We start from the raw sequence: 22864 nt of genomic DNA, 5'->3' as shown, positions 1-22864 counted from the left end.
ACAAAAAAAACTTAATTATTTATTTTTTTCTATTTTTTTTTTTTTTAATGATGACCAAACACTAAATTGTGCATAAACATAAATAGAGAAACATTGTAATCAAACTATGCTTTTCACATAGAAATCTACTAAAACTTTCTGATCTTATCTTATATAATACAGACATTACTTTAAAAAAGAAGATGATTACGTCCTACGCGTCATGCATATTAACCAATGACTTAAATTCTGCCAAGTCACTGGTTTTCCTGGCTAGCTCAGGCAAACCCATTCCATGCTCTAATAGCACTAGGGAAGAAGGTGTATTTGTGCAAATTTGTCCTTGCATATGGGTTGAGAAATGTGATCAAACTTTGTATGGGTGTCTAGTGAAAAATTCTGATCAAACTTTGTTTAGTGTATAGGAGTCTAATGAAACATTTAATCAAACTATGTTTTTTATATCGAAATGTAGTAAAACATTCTGATTAAACTTTCTTTTGCTCATATATGTCTAATGAAAAATTCTAATGAAACTTTGTAAATTGCGAAGGAGTAAAACATTAGGATCAAACTACTATTAGCTGATAAAAATCAAGTGAAACATTCTGACGAAACTTAGTTTAAAACTTCAAAATCTATTGAAATTGTAATCAAACTATGCTTATCTTATAGACGTCTACAAAAATTCTGATAAAACTGAGTATAGTGCATAGAAGTCTAGTGAAGCATTTTAATCAACCTATGCTTTACTGGATCTATTTTATTTAGTAGATAGAGTTGTACTTAGAAATGTAGATCTAGATTATATCTAACTAGATCTAATAACTACTGTTTTAAAAGCTCAGTGTGGTAGTGTCATAGACAGTCATAGTCTTAAAGATCTACTTCTTGCAAAATACTTGTAGATCTGCATAAAAGTGAGTCGCATAAGGAAGCTTCATAAGCAGTTTTATTTCTGAACATTCTCCCCCTCTAAAGTTAAAGCATTGCTCCTCATCAGGTTGTTCTTGCTTAAGAACTCAGCAGAGATTCAACAGCTGTCTCACAGTTGCTTTTTAAAGCATTTTTTAGTGAAACAGAGGAAAGTCCCTTTTCATTCATGTACAGTTTAATTGACTTGTGAAACAAACATACTTTTGAAGCATGTTTTGATTTTCAAACTCATTAATTCTTTAATCTAGTTTAATTAAAAAATTTAATCTTGTTTTAGAGAAGTTTTTACAATACCAGTAATCATCTTCTTTTTTTAATTAACCTGTATTTTTTAAAGATAATATAAAGCTATTGGACTGCTTGGACAATATAAATGTATAAAGCATCTGCTAAAAGCTTTCAAATTCCTCTCATCTAAATGTACATACAATAGTGTCTTGCATGCACGTGTACGTGTGCAGTAAAGCTCAAGCAGTGCAATTATATAACATTAAAAATATTAAATATAATTAATTCTACATAATTGAAAAAGAATTTAACAATTTCTTTTATTTTATAAGTCTCGACATAGCAGTTCAGATGTGCAGGTGTAGAGAATGTCCTGTTCCCGTCGCTGTTATGTATAGATATAAAAAGATTTAAGTTATTTTAAGAAATATATTTTGCAATATTTTTTTTTTTTATTTTCATAGAAATCCAGGAAACTTTACCAAGAATCTGAAGAGCTTCATGACAAAATTCACAGGTAAATCTTTTGTTTCCTGAGGGAAATGGCCTAAAAGTGTCTATCTCTATGCCAGATTTTTAGATGTAAACTTGTAAAATATGTTTGTGTTTTACATGTTTTCGGATGTTCCTTCAGAGTTGAAGATAGTTTACTTCCTAGTCCAAACCTCCCGCAGGGCGACGGGGGATGGGAGCGGGCAGGATTTGAACCATCGATAAATCCGAACGACAGTCCAGCGCGCAAACCGCACGACCAGGCAGCCATCCAAAATATATGGGTATTAGTCTGGCTTTGGCTTTTCCACATGTTCAAACACATGGAATGTCCAGGTGAATAAAGATTTGGGTCCAGCTTGTGATTAGCCATTAAAGGTTTTGGAAATTTCGTTCATTCTTAAACCCACTTTTTGTTGTTTACTTCTTAACTAAAAATAAATAAGTTGCTATAGCAACATATTATAAAGCTATTCCCTGATTAAGGTAAAAAAAAAAAAAAGATATTTGGTTGCTATCTACTTCAGTTACTTAGTTCAGACCTGTCAATAGGGAAATAAACAGTTCTGGGCTCCCAACAGAAGGGGAACCCTTTCATGTTTTTTAATGCTGCGATTATCTTGTATATATATCTGAAGGTTTTTTTTTGGAACATCTGGGAAAGCAGAGGGGCCCACGTATTTGTCTGGGACCCAATTTTTTTTCTAGATATGGAAATTTCCACTTAGTTAGAAATTATTTTTTTGCATTAGTTTGCAAGCTCTTCATGTGTTCAAAAAGCTGGGTGGACACATTTCGAAATTGGCTTTAACAATTTTCATAGAAATCTGACAGTTCATATAATCTTTGGTAAAATAATTATTAATAATTTTTCAAAATATAATTATTATAAAGTTGAATTTGGTCTTGGAGACCTGTATCTTGAACACCCGTCATATTCCTGCATATATTCACTAAAGAGTTAAATAAACAAATATACATCCAGGAACATTTTCCCCACCATCTTATGAAGAAGATATTCTGTCTTTATTGTCTTTTTATGTTTCTAAGTCTGGATCTATATCACCAAACTAGAATCTTCTGTCTCTAACTATAAGGCTGCCTGGTCGTGTTGTTTGCGTGCTGGACTGTCTTTCGGACTTATTGATTGTCCCAGGTTCAAACCCTACATTCAACTCTGAAGGAACATCTGATACATGTCAACATTTTACAAACATTCATGTTTTGACTACTGTCTTTTATTGTTACCATCTATATCACCCAACTAGAATCTTCTGTCTGTGACTAGATCCTGTATTCTAGTCTTGGCTACTGTCTTTTATTGTAACCAACTCTAGATCTATATCACCATACTAGAATTTTCTATCTCTAGATGCTGTATTCTAGTCTTGGCTTCTTGTCTTTTATTGTTATCAATTCTGGATCTATAGCACCAAAAAAAAAATTAATATACTCTATGTTAATATGTACATATTCATAGTATATATACATATGCATAACCAGGATTTTTTTCAGAGTAGATGGGTGATGGCTGAGCGGTAAAGCGCTTAGCTTCTGAACCGGAGGTCCCGGGTTCGAATCCTGGTGAAGACTGGGATTTTTAATTTCGGGATCTTTGGGCGCCCACCCAGCATCCACCTAGCTCTAATGGGTACCTGACATTAGTTGGGGAAAGTAAAGGCGGTTGGTCATTGTGCTGGCCACATGACACCCTCGTTAACCATAGGCCACAGAAATAGATAACCTTTACATCATCTGCTCTATAGACCACAAGGTCTGAAAGGGGAACTTGTTTTTTCTTTTTACTGCGATTTGGGGCGAGGCAAAAAAAAATTATAATTTTCCATTTTTTTTTTAAATTAATGAATTATTAGTTATTAAGAACAAAGTATCGGTTTTAAAAAAAATTCATCAGTCCCCTAAAGGAAGGAATTGCCTTTTTAAAAAAAAAATGCTACTTGTTAATTTAAAAAATGTGTTTACCTTATTATTGTTTTGGATCTTGACTCCTCAGTATTATCGACACAAACAGTGAGACAGATAACAGTCGTGTGACTCGGACTGAAAACAGAGAAGTTGAAATGATGAACGACACCAACAAGGAAGTGGAGCAGCTCACTGATGATTTGAAAATGCTTTGGGTGGAAAAGTACGCTCCCAAGAAGTACACTGAGCTTCTAAGTGAAGAAGTAGGTCTTTTTAAATGTTTTGTTTCGTATCTTTAGTAAAAATTTTAAATCTTATTTTCAATAGGTTTTATTGTCACTGTATTTTAAACAAAATCGCGCCTGTAGGTAAACGTTTACCATCACGGAAGATGACTTAGCATTCTTTTTGTCTTTCTTTGAATGCCTGCTCTTGTATGAATCGAAGAAAACGAAAGGGCAGACAAGCCAGCTAAGGAAAGATCACTAAACTTAAGCTCTCTAGTTATCCCATTTATATGGAATTTAGAAGCTGCACACAGTAAGTGCTGATGCAGTTTGGGGTCGAAATTGCCAAGGTGTAACTGTTTGCTGCAAACTGTTGAATGATCACCGGTTCCTAATTTTTGTCAGGGTTGACTCCTGAACCCTTTTCCATGTTTGAAGGCAGCAGAGGTTTCAGTTCAGAGTTTTCCATCTCCTAGGTGGGTAGCCAGCTAACGCTGACAAGTCCCTCCTTTCTGAAGCTTACTTAGTGAAAACAGTTCCACCTGACCCAATATCTGAGCTACACATGAAGGCTGGCAGTTGGACTTGTTGTCGGAGGCTATTTTAGACGCATGCCATTGGAACCATTTTATAGGTTGTGGAGTGCTTATAAGGGCAATAACCTTAAAGAATCATTAAAACTTAAATGGGTAGGGGAAAGACACCTAAGTAAATAAAACAAGATTCTTAAGACATACATAGATTAACTTTTTAAAAAATATTAAACACTATTCAGAATTTTAGCTTATATGTTTGCCTATATTATTATATAAACATTTTTTACAATACATTCTGAATTATTATAAACAAATGTTCTGCAACTCCTTAATAAATAGAGATTCATTTGAACGTTTTGACCTTTTAAAAAAAACGTACAGTGCATATCATGAGACCTTCACCCTGGCAAAACCTTCCAACTAGGTAGAGAGAAATAAATAGAAATAAATAAAAACTGTATCAAGGATGCTGATAAGCTTCACACAGTGTGATTCTCTCTAGATAATAATTGTAATGATTTTATTTTGATAGGGCCAAACACAATGTAACCTTCAGGTGCTCTGAGAATGTAACAGACTTAAATGGCAACTAACAGAGAGTTAGCTGAACACTTATTTAGTCCAGTCTGACAGTCTAACAGAAAACTTGTTTGTGCCCCATCAGTCTAACAGACATTGTGAGGTAGTGGGTAATAGCTAAAAGCTTCATGTATTTGCTCATAATTGTAAAGTGTTGACGATTCCTTTCAACGTCTGCTTCTATCCAGGGAATCAACAGAAGTCTGCTTCATTGGTTGAAACTCTGGGACTATGTTGTGTTTGGCAAGAATGTCCCGAAGCCTGCCAAAAAAAGTGCAACTTTCAAAAAGGCCAGCGAGAAAGATGAGAAATTCAAGAAGAAGTCTCAGACTGGAGTGACAGAAGAACTTGATAAGCACAACAGACCAGAGCAAAAGGTAAATATTTATAGAACTATGTTTCTTTTATTACTAGTCTTAAGAACCCTTTTTTATTCTGATATACGATCTATATGTTATGGAAAAACAATTTACCTGCACTTTTGTTACTGTATAGCTTGATTACTTAGATTTCAGTAATGACTGCTTAATAAAAGAAACATCTGCGTTTTCTTCTGCAGACATTTGAGTTAAAATAAAATTATAATACATTTTTGCTTGAATTTAGTTACAAATCCAAATTAAATATTGTAATCTGTTTAATAGATTGCTTTGTTGTGTGGGCCACCTGGACTTGGCAAAACAACCTTGGCCCATATTGTGGCCACACATGCTGGCTATAATGTTGTGGAAATGAATGCCAGGTACAGCATTTTATCACTATAAGAAAATAAATGTTTTTGAAGTGGTTATCAGTTTATAATTTGTTTGCAGCAATATGTCAGATTGAAATAATGAATCATTTAGGGCATTTAAAAGTGTTATTTCTGATAGCTGAAAGGATTATGTTGCTTTTTTTTTTAACTTTATTTTATAGCATTAATAATTCTGTATACTTTTTGTTGTTGTTTTTGTTTACTATAGATGCCTACTTAGCATAGAAAAGAAAGAATACTATGTAGTTTTTTATTTTTTATTTTAGAAATGTGCAAAGCATGTCAAATTTTATCTCTAACCTATATATATTGTTTTTCTTGCCAGTGATGACAGAAGTGTTGAAGTGTTTAAAAATAAAATTGAATCAGCCACTCAAATGAAGTCTGTGATAGATGCTGACCCTCGACCAAACTGTCTTATCATTGATGAAATAGACGGAGCACCTGCTGTAAGATTTTCAAAAGCACACTTGATTAGAACAAGCATTTGAAATTAATCTTTTTTGTTTTAAATTAATCATAGTTACCACAGCAGTAGGAAATGTCAAAACATTTAACATGCCTGGTCCTGTGGTATGCACATTAGACTTCTGACCTAATAGTCCTAAGTTTGCTGCCATCACCTGCCATCCTGCAGGATGCTTAGGCTCAAAATAAAAAATCTTATAAAACAAGCAAATTTTACATATTCTGGTTTTGCTGTTCTTGTTAGTATTGCTAATGATCCAATATAGATGAAGAGAATGTTACAAAGTTGTGGTTAGAGTTTATTAGAGTTCTTTTCACAATTTATTTCAATTTCCAAATTATTCTAATATTTTATGGCATCTCGCAAAAAGTAGGCAACCCAAAGGCTGACCGCAAATGCGATGGATTTATGATGTGGGGGCAGCTGGGGGTTTGGGCATGGAGACGAAAGGCCCAGGAGAGATTTGAATGGAGAGAACTGTTGAAGCAGGCCAGAGACCTCCATGGGCTGTAGCACCACTGGGATGGATGATCTTTTTTTCAAACCATTTCTTTTATAATCTTTTTGTATAAATTTTCATTGGTACAATAACAATTGGTATTATCCAAGGCTTACATGATACAACTAAATCTGATATTTTAATTGTCAAAAACAAATTTTTTAATTTTCTCTCAGCCAGCCATCAACGTTTTACTGAATACCATAAAGATGACAGACAATGAGACAGAGGCAGCTGGGAAAAAGAAGAAGAAACAAGGTCACATCCTGCTTCGACCAATTATCTGTGTTTGTAATGACCAGTAAGCACCATTGGTTACATATTTCTGCCAGTTTCACGAAATACATTTGTTCTTTTCAGAACTGTGATCACATTTATAAATATTGATTTCCGAATTTTTGGTGTTTTTTTATATTAGAGTATAGATTGGTTATGTAACTAAGTACTTCTATTAGTATTTTTGTTATAGACATGACTGTTTGGTAAAAATATTCTTTTTGCTTTCATATTAACCACTTATCTTAACCATATCCTAGGTATGTCCCTGCATTAAGACAACTCCGTCAAATGGCCTTGATATTAAATTTTTCTCATACTGAATCCTGTCGACTGGCTAGCAGGTTGCAGGAGGTAATTAGTTTGGCTAGTCTCTTCCTAAAAAAACCAGAGATATAGAACTGTGACTTAGTTTCTCTTCTGCAACATGACTTACTAAAAGAGTTATTTATTTGGCCAGGTTGTCAGAGAGGAGATGCTGAAGACTGACCTTAATGCTTTATTAGCCTTGTGCCAGAAAACTGATAATGATATACGCTCCTGTCTGAACACACTTCAGGTAACTCTTCAACTTTGAATTTTTAATGACATAATGTAGCAATTACTTTTTGCTTAAGACGGTTTTTTGGTCCATGGTCAATTTTTCCTTAAGTTGTTATATATTGAAGATATTTTTTTGTCTTCAGTTTTTTTTTTTTTTGTCTTTATATGTTTGAAATTTTATGTTAATTTACACAAAGTTATCATGAGACAGTTTGACCTGTTCTCAGTTTGTCCGACAAAGACAGAAGGAGCTGACCTTGCAAGATGTCCAGTCCATGAGTGTAGGTCAGAAAGACACACAGAAGAGTTTATTCTCCGTCTGGCAAGAAGTCTTCATCATGCAGAAAGCAAAAAAGTATGTAAACATTAAAATATTTTTTTAAACTCTGGGTTTTACTGATTTGGTACTTCTGTATTGTTTTTGCTAATGATTATTATTTTTTAAAATGTAAATCAAGAAATAGGTTTGTCAGTATTCATGATCTAGCAGATGAGAAACAAGAATTAAACCAGTCAACATTTTCCCCTTCTGCCAGGTAATTTTTAAAGTTATTATTGAGCTATTAATAGAATATACAGGTTAATAGTCTTAATATGTTGCTATGGTTTTATAATAATAATTCCGTTTCCTTGTCTATACTATCAAGATTCCAGCACATGCTGCACTTATGTCAGAGTGCTGGTGAGACAGAACGTATCATCCAAGGTTTACATGAGAACTATTTGGAAGCCAAATCCAAAGATCCTCATCTCACTGGTGTAAGTAGTCAGTGTTGAAGTACAAAGTAATTTTTTTTAGTTTGACTGTAAAAAGCTATCTCAAGTTTTCTAAAGATTCTAGTGTATCTTGTTACTGTAAATTATTTTTTGTTTTTTGAGTTGAGTTTAATTTGTAGAAAATGCTAATGTCTGTATTCTAAAATGTGTTGTTGAAAATTGTAAAAAAAAGAATTCATTTTTGATTTTGCTAAGTACCCTACACATTTTATTTATTTAGCTAAATCTAGCCAATGAGTGGCTGTGCTATGCTGACATTTGCAGCCATTTCATCGCCAAGAGTCAAGATTATTCAGTCATGAAATTCAGCTCTTTTGTTCCCATTGTCTTCCACTTCCTGTATGCCTCGTACAGTCCGTTTCGCATTCAGTTTCCACATTCCCAGTTCGAAGTAAGTTCACATTTGTTATTAGTGCAGAGATAAAACTTAAACTTTTTAACCATTGCCTATTGGCATTGACCTTTACTTATTACGAAATACCCAAGTGTGGCCATTTCTTTTTATATGAAATGAAATGCAGAAAATTAACAATTACAAAGCGCCTACCGTATCTCAAAAGCCAAGCACAACCAACACTCTGCAAAGCAGTGCAGAGCTTTTTTTTTCCCCCATAGCCTACAAGCCCAGGAGTAAAAAGCTGGTTAGAAGAAGAAACATTTCATAATTACAAAATGCCTAAACTTAACAATTACTTTATTACAAAATGTCAAAAATATGCCATTCTTTAATAAAAATGCCTCAATTATTTCAATATCTTTAATTTAAAAGTTTTATCTTTTAGGCCAGCCAGAAACTTATGAAGTCTGTGAACTTACTGAAGACTCTGTTTGAAGACATGCCACCAATCACACGCAAGTTTAACAATCATCAGAGCATAGTCCTTGACCTTTTGTCTCCATTGCTTGATATACTGCAACCAACTCTCAGGCCTGTAAGTACATTTGAGTTTAGGTCATTTTCCTTTTTCTTTTCAGTCACTGTGACTGTCAGTCACTGACTGATAAAACTTCACACCTTCCATCTGAATTAGTAATACCAGTATTTGTTTTTAACTTTAGCCAGAGACATAAAAGTGATTATTGGAAAGCTATATATTTCCTCAAAAAGGATGGAAACAACCAAACTGTTACATAACCTTGTGGTGCTGCCAACTTTTCATAAGCAACTTTGTTTTATCTTTGCTCTTCTGGGTTTTTTTTTTCTCTTCCTCCCCCATGTTATCAAAGTTATTAAAGGGAGATAACTTGTACGCTCATGTCATTGGGGAGTAAATGGAAGAAGGAATAAAAGCAGACAAGAGGATCACTGCGGCAACTAATTGTGAATATAGTCATGCTAAATTGCTTGTACGATTTTAAAATAGTTGCTTTTAAGGTAACTCTTTTTCCTTTCTTGGACCATTGTGCTTCGAATTCTATATTAATGCTCCCTTACTGGGTCATGAGTTTTTCTTACTAACCATTTGGTACTGATCATGAATAAGGAAAATACAAGTTACCCTCTGCATCAAGTAACCCTAAAGCCAATAATAGAATATGCATCCTCTGTTTGAGACCCCTCAACTCAAGAAAACATTAAGAAACTGGAACAGACACAAAATAGAGCAGTGAGATTCATAACAAACGAATATTCACATTTGACTAGAGTAACACCTTTAGTAAAATCACTAAATTTAGAAAGCCTTCAGGACAGAAGACTCAAAAGTAAAGTAGCAATTATTGTGACAAGTCAAAAACTCGCTGTCAGAGTCACTCAAATTTATCACAGCATTAATTATTATTTTTCATCATTTATTTATTTTATTTTAATTATTTCCCCATCCTACCCCCAAATTCTTCACCCGCCACACCTTTTCCGCTCCAGGCTAGACTTAGTTGACCACATTGGAGATGGCTAGGCCACGCCTTTCGATTTATCTTCCCTTGACCGGGGCAAAGTTACGCACAGACTCTTTGATCTTATCGACAGGATGTCTGACAGCCGCAGGGGACACCACCTTGTGTGGAATGCAAGTCACTCCCCCCCCCCCCCTTTTCTCCTATGTCTCTCTTTGATCTAGGAGACCACGAGGACAAACACGCCTATTGACCTCCCAATGTGCGAATCCCATCTCGTGTCGGACTTCACCCACGTGTAAGATAATTCTAGCCTAGGACATTTCCTGTGTCCGCCCGCACTTTCCAGGCTTATATAAAGTAAACCAACTCAAATCAGACTCTCTTTCATTCTCATTCGAGCTGAGCTATCGAGTCTGGACTGCTTCATTTATTCCTTTTCCTAGAGGAATACCTGGCGGTAAGCCGAACTTAATCACAAGTTCCATCTTAATTACATTTGTGTATATTTCCTTTGGATATCATCATGTGTATTTTGCTTAGTTCATTTACATTTAATTAGTGCATTGTGTATTTCTCACTGGCGTAAGTAGAAAACATGAACATGGCTAATGTATATTTTATGTATTGCATTAATCTATTAATGCTACGTTGCTCAATTGATCGTTGATGCAACCATGTATATATTTGTACATCTTATTTTATTTCCTTTATCTCGGTTGACCGCCTTGATAATTTTACTAGCGCACTAATACTGCGTCTAGAAAAGAGTTATGAATTATCTCCCCTTTACTAATTTTACTCTTATGAGAGTTACCCCGCTTGAACGGACACACTCTCCATTCAAGCGCGCTCCATTGTTCTCGATCGACGGTCATATGTAAACATACCGTCAGGATCGCTGACCACCGCCTAATTCACCCCCCCCCCTTTTTTCTTTCTCTATCCACTTGTGTTGTTTATTTGAGACTATTATTTCCCCTTCTATGTACATTTTTATATTATTACTTTCCCTCTTATGTACATTTTTATATTGCTACTATCAGCCATCTAGTATTCCAAATCCCATTTGTCGTCATCTCCCCTTTTGTGCTCAAAAGCAATTTTACCAATCTGACGAATGCACCTCAGTCTAGGGCATCGATAAGATGCATGAAAGACATGTCCTAACTTGTCTTTATTTATCCGCAGCCTCCCTCAGGTGTCTGCCTATTTAGTTGATATCAAGAATCACCTACTATCTTTGTGCTTAGTGCTATTCAGCACTGCACTAGCTCACTGACCTGCCTATTGCCTATTTACCTGCCTATTTATTCATTGGATCAACGATCTATTTACCTGCATCTGTGCTTAGTGCTATTCAGCACTGCACTTGCCTGCTGAGATCTACTCAACTCTACCACCTGGCGCTATCGGCATTGCCCGCCTATTCGACAGCCCACCTGTCAAGCTATTAGGTGCGACGTCCCTATAGATTCAGATCTGTGTGAGACGTCATAGCTACGCCAACCCTCTGCAACTCACTGGACATATCCTGTCAACTACGCTGCCCACGGCAGATCAGCTCTGCCCGCAGTAACCTTGTGCCCACGGTAGCCGGCCACCCGCCCTACTGTGCCCACTACAGATATTAGATTTTGGGGATTGAAACTCCACAAGAACTATATCGCCGGCGTCCCTCTATCCGCTAGAGCGCCACCTCCAGCTGCAGAACCTCAAGCCAAGACACAGCCAGCTGCGACATCAACAGGACAACCAGCTAAGTCAGAGGACAAAGTGACATACTCTCTTATCAAATGCAAGAGTGATGATTAAAGCTAGTATTATTTAGAGATAGAAGCAAACCCTCCCCCTTTTTATTCTTATATGTATATTTATGTAAATAAATATTCTTCATTTTTAACTTTTGTATCTATCTTTCATTGCTTTGTCTCGTTGCGTGTCTGCTCCCGATTCATATGCTGATAAGTGGGGGTGTGATAGCTTTAAAAATAATCATCCCCTAGACATAAAACGTGCCAAACACACATCACATTTCCCCACCTGTCACAATTATACATAAAACACTGAACCATAATCTTCAAATACAAAAGCAAAATTTAATAAAATACTCTGAAAGACACAAATATAAAGGCACATTCCTCGTCCCATATGCTAGGACAAATTTGTACAAATACTCCTTCTTCCCTAGTGCTGTTAGAGCATAGAATGGGTTGCCTGAGCTAGCCAGGAAAACCAGTGACTTGGAAGAATTTAAGTCATTGGTTAATATGCATGACTAAATGCATGACGCGTAGGACGTAATCATCTTCTTTTTTGAAGTAACGTCTGTATTATATAAGATAAGATAAGAAGTAAATTTAGGTAAATTTTATTTTTCTGAAATGTGAATAAATAACCCTAAAATCAATAAATTAGACACTTGTGTTCTTAGAACTATTTATGGTATACGTCTGCCAACCGAGAAAGTGTGTTTTTCAATCGAGATTTCACACAATAAATGCCCTACAGTTTTCTCAAGCATTTTGTTTTTTTAAATTTTTTTTGTAGGTCAACACTCAATTGTATAGCAACAGAGAAAAAGAGGAGCTCTCCAATGTAGTGAAAATCATGATGGCTTATAACATGACCTACCATCAGGAGAAGAGTCAGGATGGGCAATATGTTTATGCTTTGGACCCGTGAGTATTTTAGACATTTTGTATGCATTATGTAAAAGGATGGATTCTTTTAATATATATGTACCAGTGAAACCCAAACTACGACTTGCAAGCTATTTCTGGCCTCTTGAAAATTTTTCCCACATTGCCAATGGAAACTGCAAATGGTGGGTTTCATTCGACTGCAGATGGTGGGTTTCCATTGGGCTCGATTTTTAACAGGGATGCTTCCAGTGACACATGCAATGCAAATTTTTATGCATCCCTCCTTTCTCTCTCTCTCTCTCTCTCTCTCTCTCTCTCTCTCTCTTTCCCCCCCCCCCCCCCCCAAGGCCCTAAATGTTGTGCATCACTGATATATATTTAAAAAAAAAATCATCAACTTAATTTTCACTTACAGAATTTATTATTTGTAAATCTTTCACTTTAAAAAAATATTGTCAATCTCTTGGTACTGTGAAGTAACGGACCTTTAAAACAAACATTATTTCTAATACTAGTTACAGAGTTTTAGCCATTATTATAAAGCTTTCAGTGAAAAAAAAGTACAATATTCAAAAACCTGTTTTAAAACACAAATCCTTCCAATAATCATAAAGAAATAATATTGTAAAGTCCTATACAGTCTGCGAAAGCTAACTTTTTAAACAAATCTAACAATGAGAAATGCAAAAGTCATGTAATGAGAGAAGAAACTACAAATAATTTTTTTATGACTAAAATATTTTCAGGATTGTGTCTTTAACCGGAAAAAGAGAAGTGGACATTTATTTAGTTTAGTTATATTTGGAGATTCAAAAGCTGGAAGAATTTATCCCTTTTGGTAAAAGCAATGATTAGCAAATGTGATAAGGACATAATTATTCTGGGGAAATGGTCATATATCTGGGTTTCAGCTTAGTAATCTGAATTCGGTGTACAAGTTTTGAGTAAGCAAATCAATGGACAAAAATATATAATATTGCCAGTGGTAAGCTATCAGAAATGTTTACAAATAATTAATATATAATAACGATGAAGAACAATGAGGAAAATGTGTTTTTTTCCCATAAATTTTTATTTATTTTTTTTCTGTTAGCAATGTGGAGGAGATCACCAAATTGCCAGGCTTGAAACAAAGAAAACAGTTGACTTACGCTGCCAAACAAATGATAGCAAGGGAGGTAAAGACAAAACTTGTACCGTGTTAACTTATAGAAATTACATGAAAATAACTCACCTTCATTTCTCCTTTAGTCTGTTGGGACACTACTGTAAAGAATTTTGTTTTATTTCTATACTTAACTCTTTCTCTCCGTAATTATTTACAACATTCTGGTGGAATCAACGTTGGAATCGTCAATTAGGACAGAAAGAGTTAAAATACTCTGAGATAAGATTCAGGCCAATTATATATTAAGCTAAAGAGGGACCTCCAATTGTAATGTGCTAAGCAAAGCTGGAACTTTCAATTTTACTATACAGCTCATGTAGAGGTTTAATTCATTTAATGGGGTGTAACTTAATGAATGAATAGATGTTACCTATGATAATCATTTTATAGTATTTTCACATTTACAAAATAAACCCAGCATACCCAGCCTTATCTAGACCATGCATCCACCCTTACAAAACTATCAGTGAATCTCTTTGAATGTCCTAATTTAATTCACCTTAGGCAAACCCTAGTACCACATCAACCCAACATAACCAACATATGCCAATGCTGAACAGCTGCAAAAACAGCGAGCTATGTTTTTCTTGGCACAGATTGCAAAAGAGACTACAGCTCAGAAGCAAATAGCTGGCTAGAAGAAGCTGGAGAAAGTAATTTTGGCTTTGATAAGTAACTATATTCGCATGTTACTTCTGACAAAATGCAAGAAGAAAGGAAAGCACTACTCTACAATATCATCACATAAAATATTTTGTTAATCATAAGATATAGATATTCCACCATGAGGCTTCCTTCTTCATCCAGTTAAATGGGGGTTACAACTGGAGTATTCCCCAGTGTAATCTGCTATTAATCAAATTGGGACATTATGCTGCTATGAGTTGACCTAGTTTTAGAAGTGTAAAGAAGTTGACCTAGTTTTAGAGGTGTAAGGAGTTGACCTAGTTTTAGAAGTACAAGAGGTTGACCTAGTTTTAGAAGTGTAAGAGGTTGACCTAGTTTTAGAAGTGTGAGAGGTTGACCTAGTTTTAGAAGTGTAAGAGGTTGACCTAGTTTTAGAAGTGTAAGATTGCCCTTCATATCATCAAGGTCTAAAATTTCTGTGGCATAGTGACGGTTTAATGTGTACAGCAAATCAAAAGAAACACGTGGCTCTGTTCTCTACAGCCAGATGTAACACTCACACTTCATCTCATCATCTGTCCCTTGACTTTCATTGTTTGGGTGCAGTGACAGTTCGAGTAACCCAATCCCTCCACTTTTCCCGGTCAGCAGCTGTACTTAACAGGATATCAAGAGAGAGGCTGGTCTATTCCTTTATGTTTACCTGCCAGCCTTTCAGAAGTCCTTTTCTTTATGCTCCCTCCACTGTACCTTGAAGAATGACTTTTGACAATGATGCAATATGACAGAACCAGCTCTTCTTTCGTCTCTTTACAGTATTGAGGAGTTCCTCCTTTTTGCCAGCTAGTATTGACTTGTAAAAGTACAAACTCATTTGTCTTCTTTTCCTGGTATCTGATACCCAGCATTTTTCTGTAGACACTCTTTAGTGCTTTGCAATTTCTTGAGATGCATCACCGACCTACTTGCACCCAGGAACTGGATCATTCACATGCATTGACCTCACCGTATGCGTCCCCGGACTTCTGGACGATTTTAAATGGTCAGTTAGCAATGATCTACGGGGAAGTGATCACTTCCCAATCATCATTACTAACAATCTCCCTTCATTGGGACGACCTCAGCGGTGGAAACTGAATAAGGCCGATTGGGAACAATTCCAAAAAAGATGCTCTGAGGATATCACAGAAAATATCCTCCATGAACAGAACCCAGCTGATACCTTTGCTAGCAAGCTACTAAGTATAGCCAGGAAAGTTGTACCCCTAACCTCTGCAAATCCAAAACGGCCTAGCAAACCATGGTTTGATACAGCTTGCAAAAGTGCTATTGGTGATAGGAAAAAACGACTGGCTGCATTTATAAAGAATCCTTCCCAGGAAAACCTAAAGCTATTCAGGATAGCTAGAGCAAAGGCTAGACAAACCATACGGTCAGCCAAAAGGAATTCCTGGAGAAGTTTTGTCGGCAGTCTGGATGCCAAAACTTCTGCTAGAGCGGTTTGGAAGGCAGTAAGGCGAATCAAAGGGAAAGAATCAAATGCAATAGGGCATTTGAAAAACCAAGGACGAACTGTCACGTCCCCCAGAGAAATAGCTGACTGCCTTGCATCCTCAATAGCAGAAAAATCATCCACTGCACACTACACGCCAGAGTTCCAAAAAGTCAAAACCAGGGAGGAAAGACACCCCATTGATTTCAGGTCAGAGAACAATGAAGACTACAACAAACCGTTCTCGCTTGAGGAACTGAGGGAATCGCTGGACAAGTCACATGACACAGCGCCTGGAGAAGACGAAATCCATTACCAGTTCCTCAAGCACCTTCCCGAACCCTCATTGGCAGTCCTACTAGGGGTCTATAACTGTGTGTGGCAAACAGGCGCTTTCCCAAACAGCTGGAGGAAAGCCACAGTTATACCGATACCTAAACCGGGAAGAGACGGCTCTGACCCAGCTAACTATCGACCAATAGCACTAACAAGCTGCATCTGCAAAACCATGGAAAGAATGATTAACAGTAGGCTGGTCTGGTACCTGGAAAGGAATAAAGTGATCTCAAACTACCAGTGCGGATTCCGGCAGGGGCGGACAACAACTGACCACCTGGTAAGGCTGGAAGCTTATATTAGAAATGCATTACTTAGAAGAGAACATCTAGTAGCTGTATTCTTCGATATAGAAAAGGCCTATGACACAACCTGGAAACATGGCATTCTACGTGACCTGGCGCTTATGGGGCTTAAGGGACACCTCCCCCGTTTTGTGGAGGAATTCCTGAAAGATCGAAAATTTCAGGTCCGAGTGGGCAACTCCGCTTCTGACACTCATGACCAGGAAATGGGTGTACCCCAGGGCAGCATTCTGTCAGTCACCCTGTTCAACATTAAAATAAATAGCATCATAAATGCGCTGTCCCCTGGCATAGAGTGCTCTTTGTATGTTGATGACTTTGTCATTCTTACTTATGGGAAAAACATGAACACCTTAGAAAGGAAATTACAGTTATGTTTAAACAAAATTCAGGGTTGGGCAAACTATAATGGTTTCAAATTCTCTGACTCCAAAACAGTTAGTATGCATTTTTGTAATCTAAGGGGGCTCCACCCAGACCCTGAACTATTTATACACAAAAAGAAGATCCCTGTCGTGAAAACTACAAAATTTTTAGGCCTCACCTTAGATTCCAAATTTAATTTTCTCCCCCACATTAAGGAACTTAAGAAGAAATGCCAAAAGTCATTAAACATACTAAGAGTACTCAGCCATACGGACTGGGGAGCTGACAGAGATACCTTGCTGCTGCTCTATCGGAGTCTAATTCGATCCAAGCTAGACTACGGATCCATAATATATGGAGCAGCAAGGAAGTCGTACCTAAAAATACTGGAACCAATACAAAATGCTGCCCTGCGTCTCTGTCTCGGCGCGTTTCGTACATCACCTATCCCAAGTCTCCATGTGGAGGCTGGAGAACTCCCCATGGATATAAGAATGAAAAAGCTTGCAATGCAGTATATAGTCAAGCTAAAATCCAACCCCACGAACCCTGCTTTTGACTCCATATTTAACCCCACAGAGGTAGAATTATACAATCGAAGGCCTAACGTCATACAGCCGTTGGGCCTTCGAATGAGAGAACCCATCCAAAATTTAACCCCACCCATTGACCAAATCTCTAAAATAGAAACCCCTCAGAATCCTCCTTGGCTAATGAATAAACCTAAATTAAATTTATCCCTCCTTAATTTCAAAAAAGAAAATACAGACCCAAGCATACTACAAGTCCACTTTAGGGAACTGCAGGAGAGCTACGGAGATTGTGGCACCATCTACACAGACGGATCCAAAATGGAGGGAAAGGTCGCGTGTGCCTGCTCCTTTCGGAACAAAACAATCTCCCGTAGACTCCCCGATGGCTGCTCCATCTTTACGGCCGAATTGCATGCAATATTGCTTGCACTTATGGCCGTAAAAGCATCAGAAAGGAGTAAATTTATAATCTGCTCCGACTCCAAATCTGCATTGCAAGCTTTGGGGCGGATGAAGACTGACATCCCATTGGTACATAAGAGCCTGAAGCCGTTGGACCTAATAACAGCCGACCGTAGGGATGTCACCTTCATCTGGGTCCCCTCCCATGTTGGCATTGAGGGAAACGAAGCCGCAGACAGAGAAGCAAAGAGAGCCCTAAATCATGCGGTGTCAGGAACCCAAATTCCCTACTCGGACCTGAGACAAAGTATTGCCTCTGCCACCTATCGAGAGTGGCAGAACCGATGGGAGGCTGAGACTCACAGTAAACTCAGGCAGATTGTGGCGGATGTCAGGTGGCGGCCCACATCTAAGGGTCTGACAAGGCGTGGTAGCACAACCATGTCCAGACTTAGGATTGGCCACACCTACATCACGCACTCTTTTGTACTGAAGAGAGAGGAGCCCCCACTTTGCGAGTACTGTGACTCTCGCCTCACCGTGGAACATATCCTCGTTGATTGCCCCAGATACCAGGATGTCAGGGCGAAACATTTTAGAGCCACTAATCTAAAAACACTATTTAATAATGTCGACCCTGGGAAGGTACTGGGCTTTATTCGGGAAGTGGGGCTATCTACGAAGATCTGATTTCTGAATTTGTGAACATGCACTATTTACATTAGATTTTTACCAAATATTTAAATTTTTACTACCTTTACTATTTTAACTGTGAATAGACCTTAATTTTAATTATATTACTGTATAGAATCTGGCCCTTGTTTAGAGAGAGAGTAGTCCTTAGGGGACTGCAGGCACGACATGGCCTAAATTGTGCCGATGTGCCTCAAATCAACAAATCAATCAAATCAAACTTGAGTTGTGTCAGTTTTTGCATTAAAAAAATCTTGCCTCAATCAGTTTTTTTTAACCATGATCTATCACATCACCAATCAAACTCCCTTCGGGTTTATCTAATGAATGAAACTAAATGATGTAAAAGTAGGTTGTAATAACTTTTCTGTTGTTTTTCATATATTAGATACCCTTAGCAATGGTCATTTAGACATGTACACATGTAAATGTGAAAGAGTCCCTTTAAAAATGAGTTCTATTCTGATTAATTTCTTTGTATCCATTTTATTTGTTCTCAGATTGAACTGGAAAAATTAAGGAAAACAGAAAGTAACTTACCCAAATCTAGGTAAGTGACTGAGCTATAGTGCCTCTATTGATAGCTTCAGAAGAATACCAAATCTAGGTAAGTGACTGAGCTATAGTGCCTCTATTGATAGCTTCAGAAGAATACCAAATCTAGGTAAGTGACTGAGCTATATTGCCTCTATTTATAGCTTCAGAAGAATACCAAATCTAGGTAAGTGACTGAGCTATATTGCCTCTATTTATAGCTTCAGAAGAATAGCTTTGACCAAAAGCTTAAGTATAAGCTGCTGTTGGTCGTCATTTATTGAACTTAATGATATTGATTATTTATTAAATATGATGCCAGTTATGAATAAAGGGAAGGAACTCTTTCCTACAAAATAAAAAAGTTTCATGGCATGCAAACATTGAGGTTAGGTTAGTAAAATAAAAAAAAAATTCATAGCAATAGGATAAAAGAGAAGCTGTAAACAGCCAGCATTCTGTGACATTCTCCTAGCTTCTAAGTCAGGGGTTCTCAACCTGTGGGTCGCGACCCCCTTGGGGGTCGATTGACGATTTGCCAATGGTCGCCTAAGACCATCAAAAATAAGGATTGTTATTGTCTATTCTTCTATTGCTGTGTGTGTCTGGGGGGGGGGGGGTCGCGGCAGAGTGGGAGATAGTAAAAAGGGTCGCCGAGCTTAAAAGGTTGAGAACCGCTGTTCTAAGTGGTGAATTGAGCTGGATAAAGTAATCTCAGAGTATTAAACTTTTATATCAGATATATAACTTATCGATCTTCTTCTTAAAAACCTCTTCAAAATGTTTATAGTAATGCACATCTGGTCATGTGTTTATCTAGTTGTTGTCTATATGGTCATCTTTTTATCTGGCTGTTTTCTGTCTGGTTGTTGTGTATCTGGTCATGTGTTTATCTGGTTGCTGTGTTTCTGGTCTGTCATGTTTGGTCTTGTGTTTATCGTGTCATGTTTGTACAACTCGAAATTCCATTGACTCCCAGATGCACTATTTACTTTTAAAATTAGTTATTTGTAACCTGTTAGTCATTTAATGAAATAAAACTATAAATGTTTATTTCCAGTGAAGTTTCAGCATCAGAAAAACTTCCTGACCCAAAAGTTGCCAATGTACCAAATCATCTCAAAAAATTGGAGGCTAAATCTTTAACCCAGGAAAAGGTAGACAACTCGTGTCGATATTTTTAAAGGCATGACAAATAGAATTATGTTGATAATAATCTCAAATCTTTGTTTAGGACTTAGGTATTGTGTTTTTATATGTTTACTTTATAGTTAATGGCACGTGAGCCCCACTTAAATCTAAACATGTGCTGACCATTTTTTTTTTTCTCTTTACTATAAAATAATGCAAAAAGCTATTACACAATTTAAATTCAACATTAGTAAGCAATTTATTCAATATGAAATGTATGACCCCCACATTTATAAAATAATTTAAATTAGCTGTATATTTCATATTGGTTGTTATTAAAAACTTCTTTTAATTGAAAAATATGTAACAAAATTATCTGAATTACTTCTTAACACAGCCTGCCATGAACTTTTTTGAGAAATTCACAAAAACCAAGAGAGACAAGCCTGTAGATAAGGAAGTCGTGGATCCTCAAGGTCAGTGTCAATGTTTGAATAGGCTAAAAGCTCTAACTTAATAGATGTCAGCTAAATTTAAAATTAAAAATTCCCATAAATATTTGATTTTTAAAATTACACATCTGCACAGATAAAGTCAAGAAGGACTTGCTGGATACTGTCATCTGGTTTCACTTTAAAGAAGGCTTCTCAAATGCCGTTCGACGGAATGTGAAAATTCAAGATTTGCTTTAGCGTTGACCATTGCACAAAGAATATCCTATACAGATATATTTACATTGTATATCACGTACTGAATGTGTTCAAATGTGTGGACATGTACTGTTTCGTGTTCTCTCAGTTTCTGAAAGTGTTTCAATAAATAACATTTGTCACACTTCTTCTGCTTTCACTGTCATTGTTTGAAGTGAATTTGTACAATTAACAAGCAATAGAAAAAAGAATACTTTTTTAAAAACAAAGCTTTTCTAAGGGAAGAAACTGCTAATTACTGACATTTACTGGAAATTACAGGGTTTAGCTCCCTATCTGTTATATTAATCAAAATTAATTAATTAGTACTAAATGATTAACTAATTGGTTAATTTTTGGATTGGTTCATGTATTGTCATCAACTATGAATAACTTTGCAAAGCTTCAATTTGATCTGAGAATGGGGAGTGGGAGAAAAAAACATGTTAAAAAGTAAGAAGATTAAATCCATATATACATCCACATCTCTCAGTAAGTAGCATTTATTCCCCTTGTTTTGATATCAAACAAAATAATTAATTAACTATTTTGTTAATTTGTTGGGTTGATTCATGTCTTGTCAGGTTCTATGAATAATTTTGCAATGTTGTAATTTGATCCAGAACGGGTAATGGGAGAAAAAAAACATGTTCAAACTTTTTACCAGACAGAGAGAGTTGATATAAGCCTTGGAAAAATGTGTTCCAGTTGAGATTTTTAACCCAGGAAAACCTAAATGGTAAAAAAATAATTTTTACAAAACTCAACAGCTTATTTTACCCATTCCTTCACTCTTATAAGAGGGTTAAAAATGAAGCACTTGGGTTTTAAACCAAAGGTTCTGTTTTAATCCTGGTAAAGATGCTAAGACAGAATTCCAGATTTTAAGTAGGTCAGGGTTGTTGGTTGTGCTGGTCATGTGACTCTCCTGAACTGTTGGCTATATGTTTACTTTATCAGCTCTATAGAACGCTAAGTCTACAACAAACATTTTACTTTGTATTATATTGATCTCCAATCTTATTGCTTATCATTTGCATGTAGAAAAAGTTTAGCAAAAACTTTCAACTAAGCTTCAAGTTTGGAATAAAATGTTATGACTTTTGCGTGTGTGTGTGTGTGTGTGTAGGTCTTTAATGAAAAACAAAATTTCAAAAATGTCCTCTTAATGTTAGTGTTAAGATGGTAGGTCAAGGTAACCTATTTCCGAGTGTCATCATAGTTTCAGTCTAGAGATGGTAGGTCAAGGTAACCTATTTCAGAATGTCATCTTAGTTTCAGTCTAGAGATGGTAGGTCAAGGTAACCTATTTCCGAATGTCATCTTAGTTTCAGTCTAGAGATGGTAGGTCAAGGTAACCTATTTCCGAATGTCATCTTAGTTTCAGTCTAGAGATTGTAGGTCAAGGAAACCTATTTCAGAATGTCATCTTAGATTCAGTCTAGAGATGGTAGGACAAGGTAACCTATTTCCAAATGTCATCTTAGATTCAGTCTAGAGATGGTAGGTCAAGGTAACCTATTTCCGAATGTCATCTTAGATTCAGTCTAGAGATGGTAGGTCAAGGTAACCTATTTCCGAATGCCATCTTAGTTTCAGTCTAGAGATGGTAGGTCAAGGTAACCTATTTCCGAATGCCATCTTAGTTTCAGTCTAGAGATGGTAGGTCAAGGTAACCTATTTCCGAATGCCATCTTAGATTCAGTCTAGAGATGGTAGGTCAAGGTAACATATTTCTGAATGTCATCTTAGATTCAGTCTAGAGATGGTAGGTCAAGGTAACATATTTCCGAATGTCATCTTAGATTCAGTCTAGAGATGGTAGGTCAAGGTAACCTATTTCCGAATGCCATCTTAGTTTCAGTCTAGAGATGGTAGGTCAAGGT

General features: G+C 36.5%; 1 protein-coding gene across 1 annotated transcript in view; it reads left to right on the top strand.

Annotated features, from left to right (window-relative positions):
• The window catches only part of LOC106071351 (chromosome transmission fidelity protein 18 homolog), a 28185-nt gene extending 7059 nt beyond the window's left edge, over window positions 1–21126 (top strand). The window contains exons 6-24 of the mRNA XM_056018698.1: window positions 1608–1660; window positions 3650–3824; window positions 5092–5280; window positions 5548–5645; window positions 5983–6106; window positions 6802–6926; window positions 7162–7255; window positions 7362–7460; window positions 7672–7799; window positions 7903–7980; window positions 8092–8203; window positions 8442–8612; window positions 9004–9153; window positions 12608–12738; window positions 13796–13880; window positions 19125–19174; window positions 20219–20315; window positions 20687–20765; window positions 20878–21126. Of these exons, the coding sequence (XP_055874673.1) occupies window positions 1608–1660; window positions 3650–3824; window positions 5092–5280; window positions 5548–5645; window positions 5983–6106; window positions 6802–6926; window positions 7162–7255; window positions 7362–7460; window positions 7672–7799; window positions 7903–7980; window positions 8092–8203; window positions 8442–8612; window positions 9004–9153; window positions 12608–12738; window positions 13796–13880; window positions 19125–19174; window positions 20219–20315; window positions 20687–20765; window positions 20878–20981 (2142 nt within the window). The 3' untranslated portion in view covers window positions 20982–21126. The remainder of the gene's footprint in view (window positions 1–1607; window positions 1661–3649; window positions 3825–5091; window positions 5281–5547; window positions 5646–5982; window positions 6107–6801; window positions 6927–7161; window positions 7256–7361; window positions 7461–7671; window positions 7800–7902; window positions 7981–8091; window positions 8204–8441; window positions 8613–9003; window positions 9154–12607; window positions 12739–13795; window positions 13881–19124; window positions 19175–20218; window positions 20316–20686; window positions 20766–20877) is intronic.
• Window positions 21127–22864: the final 1738 nt, after the last annotated feature.

This window comes from Biomphalaria glabrata, chromosome 2, assembly GCF_947242115.1.
Source record: "Biomphalaria glabrata chromosome 2, xgBioGlab47.1, whole genome shotgun sequence".
Taxonomy (NCBI): domain Eukaryota; kingdom Metazoa; phylum Mollusca; class Gastropoda; family Planorbidae; genus Biomphalaria; species Biomphalaria glabrata.
The sequence above is the reverse complement of the archived record's forward strand: the minus strand, read 5'-3'. Positions and strand labels throughout refer to the sequence as shown.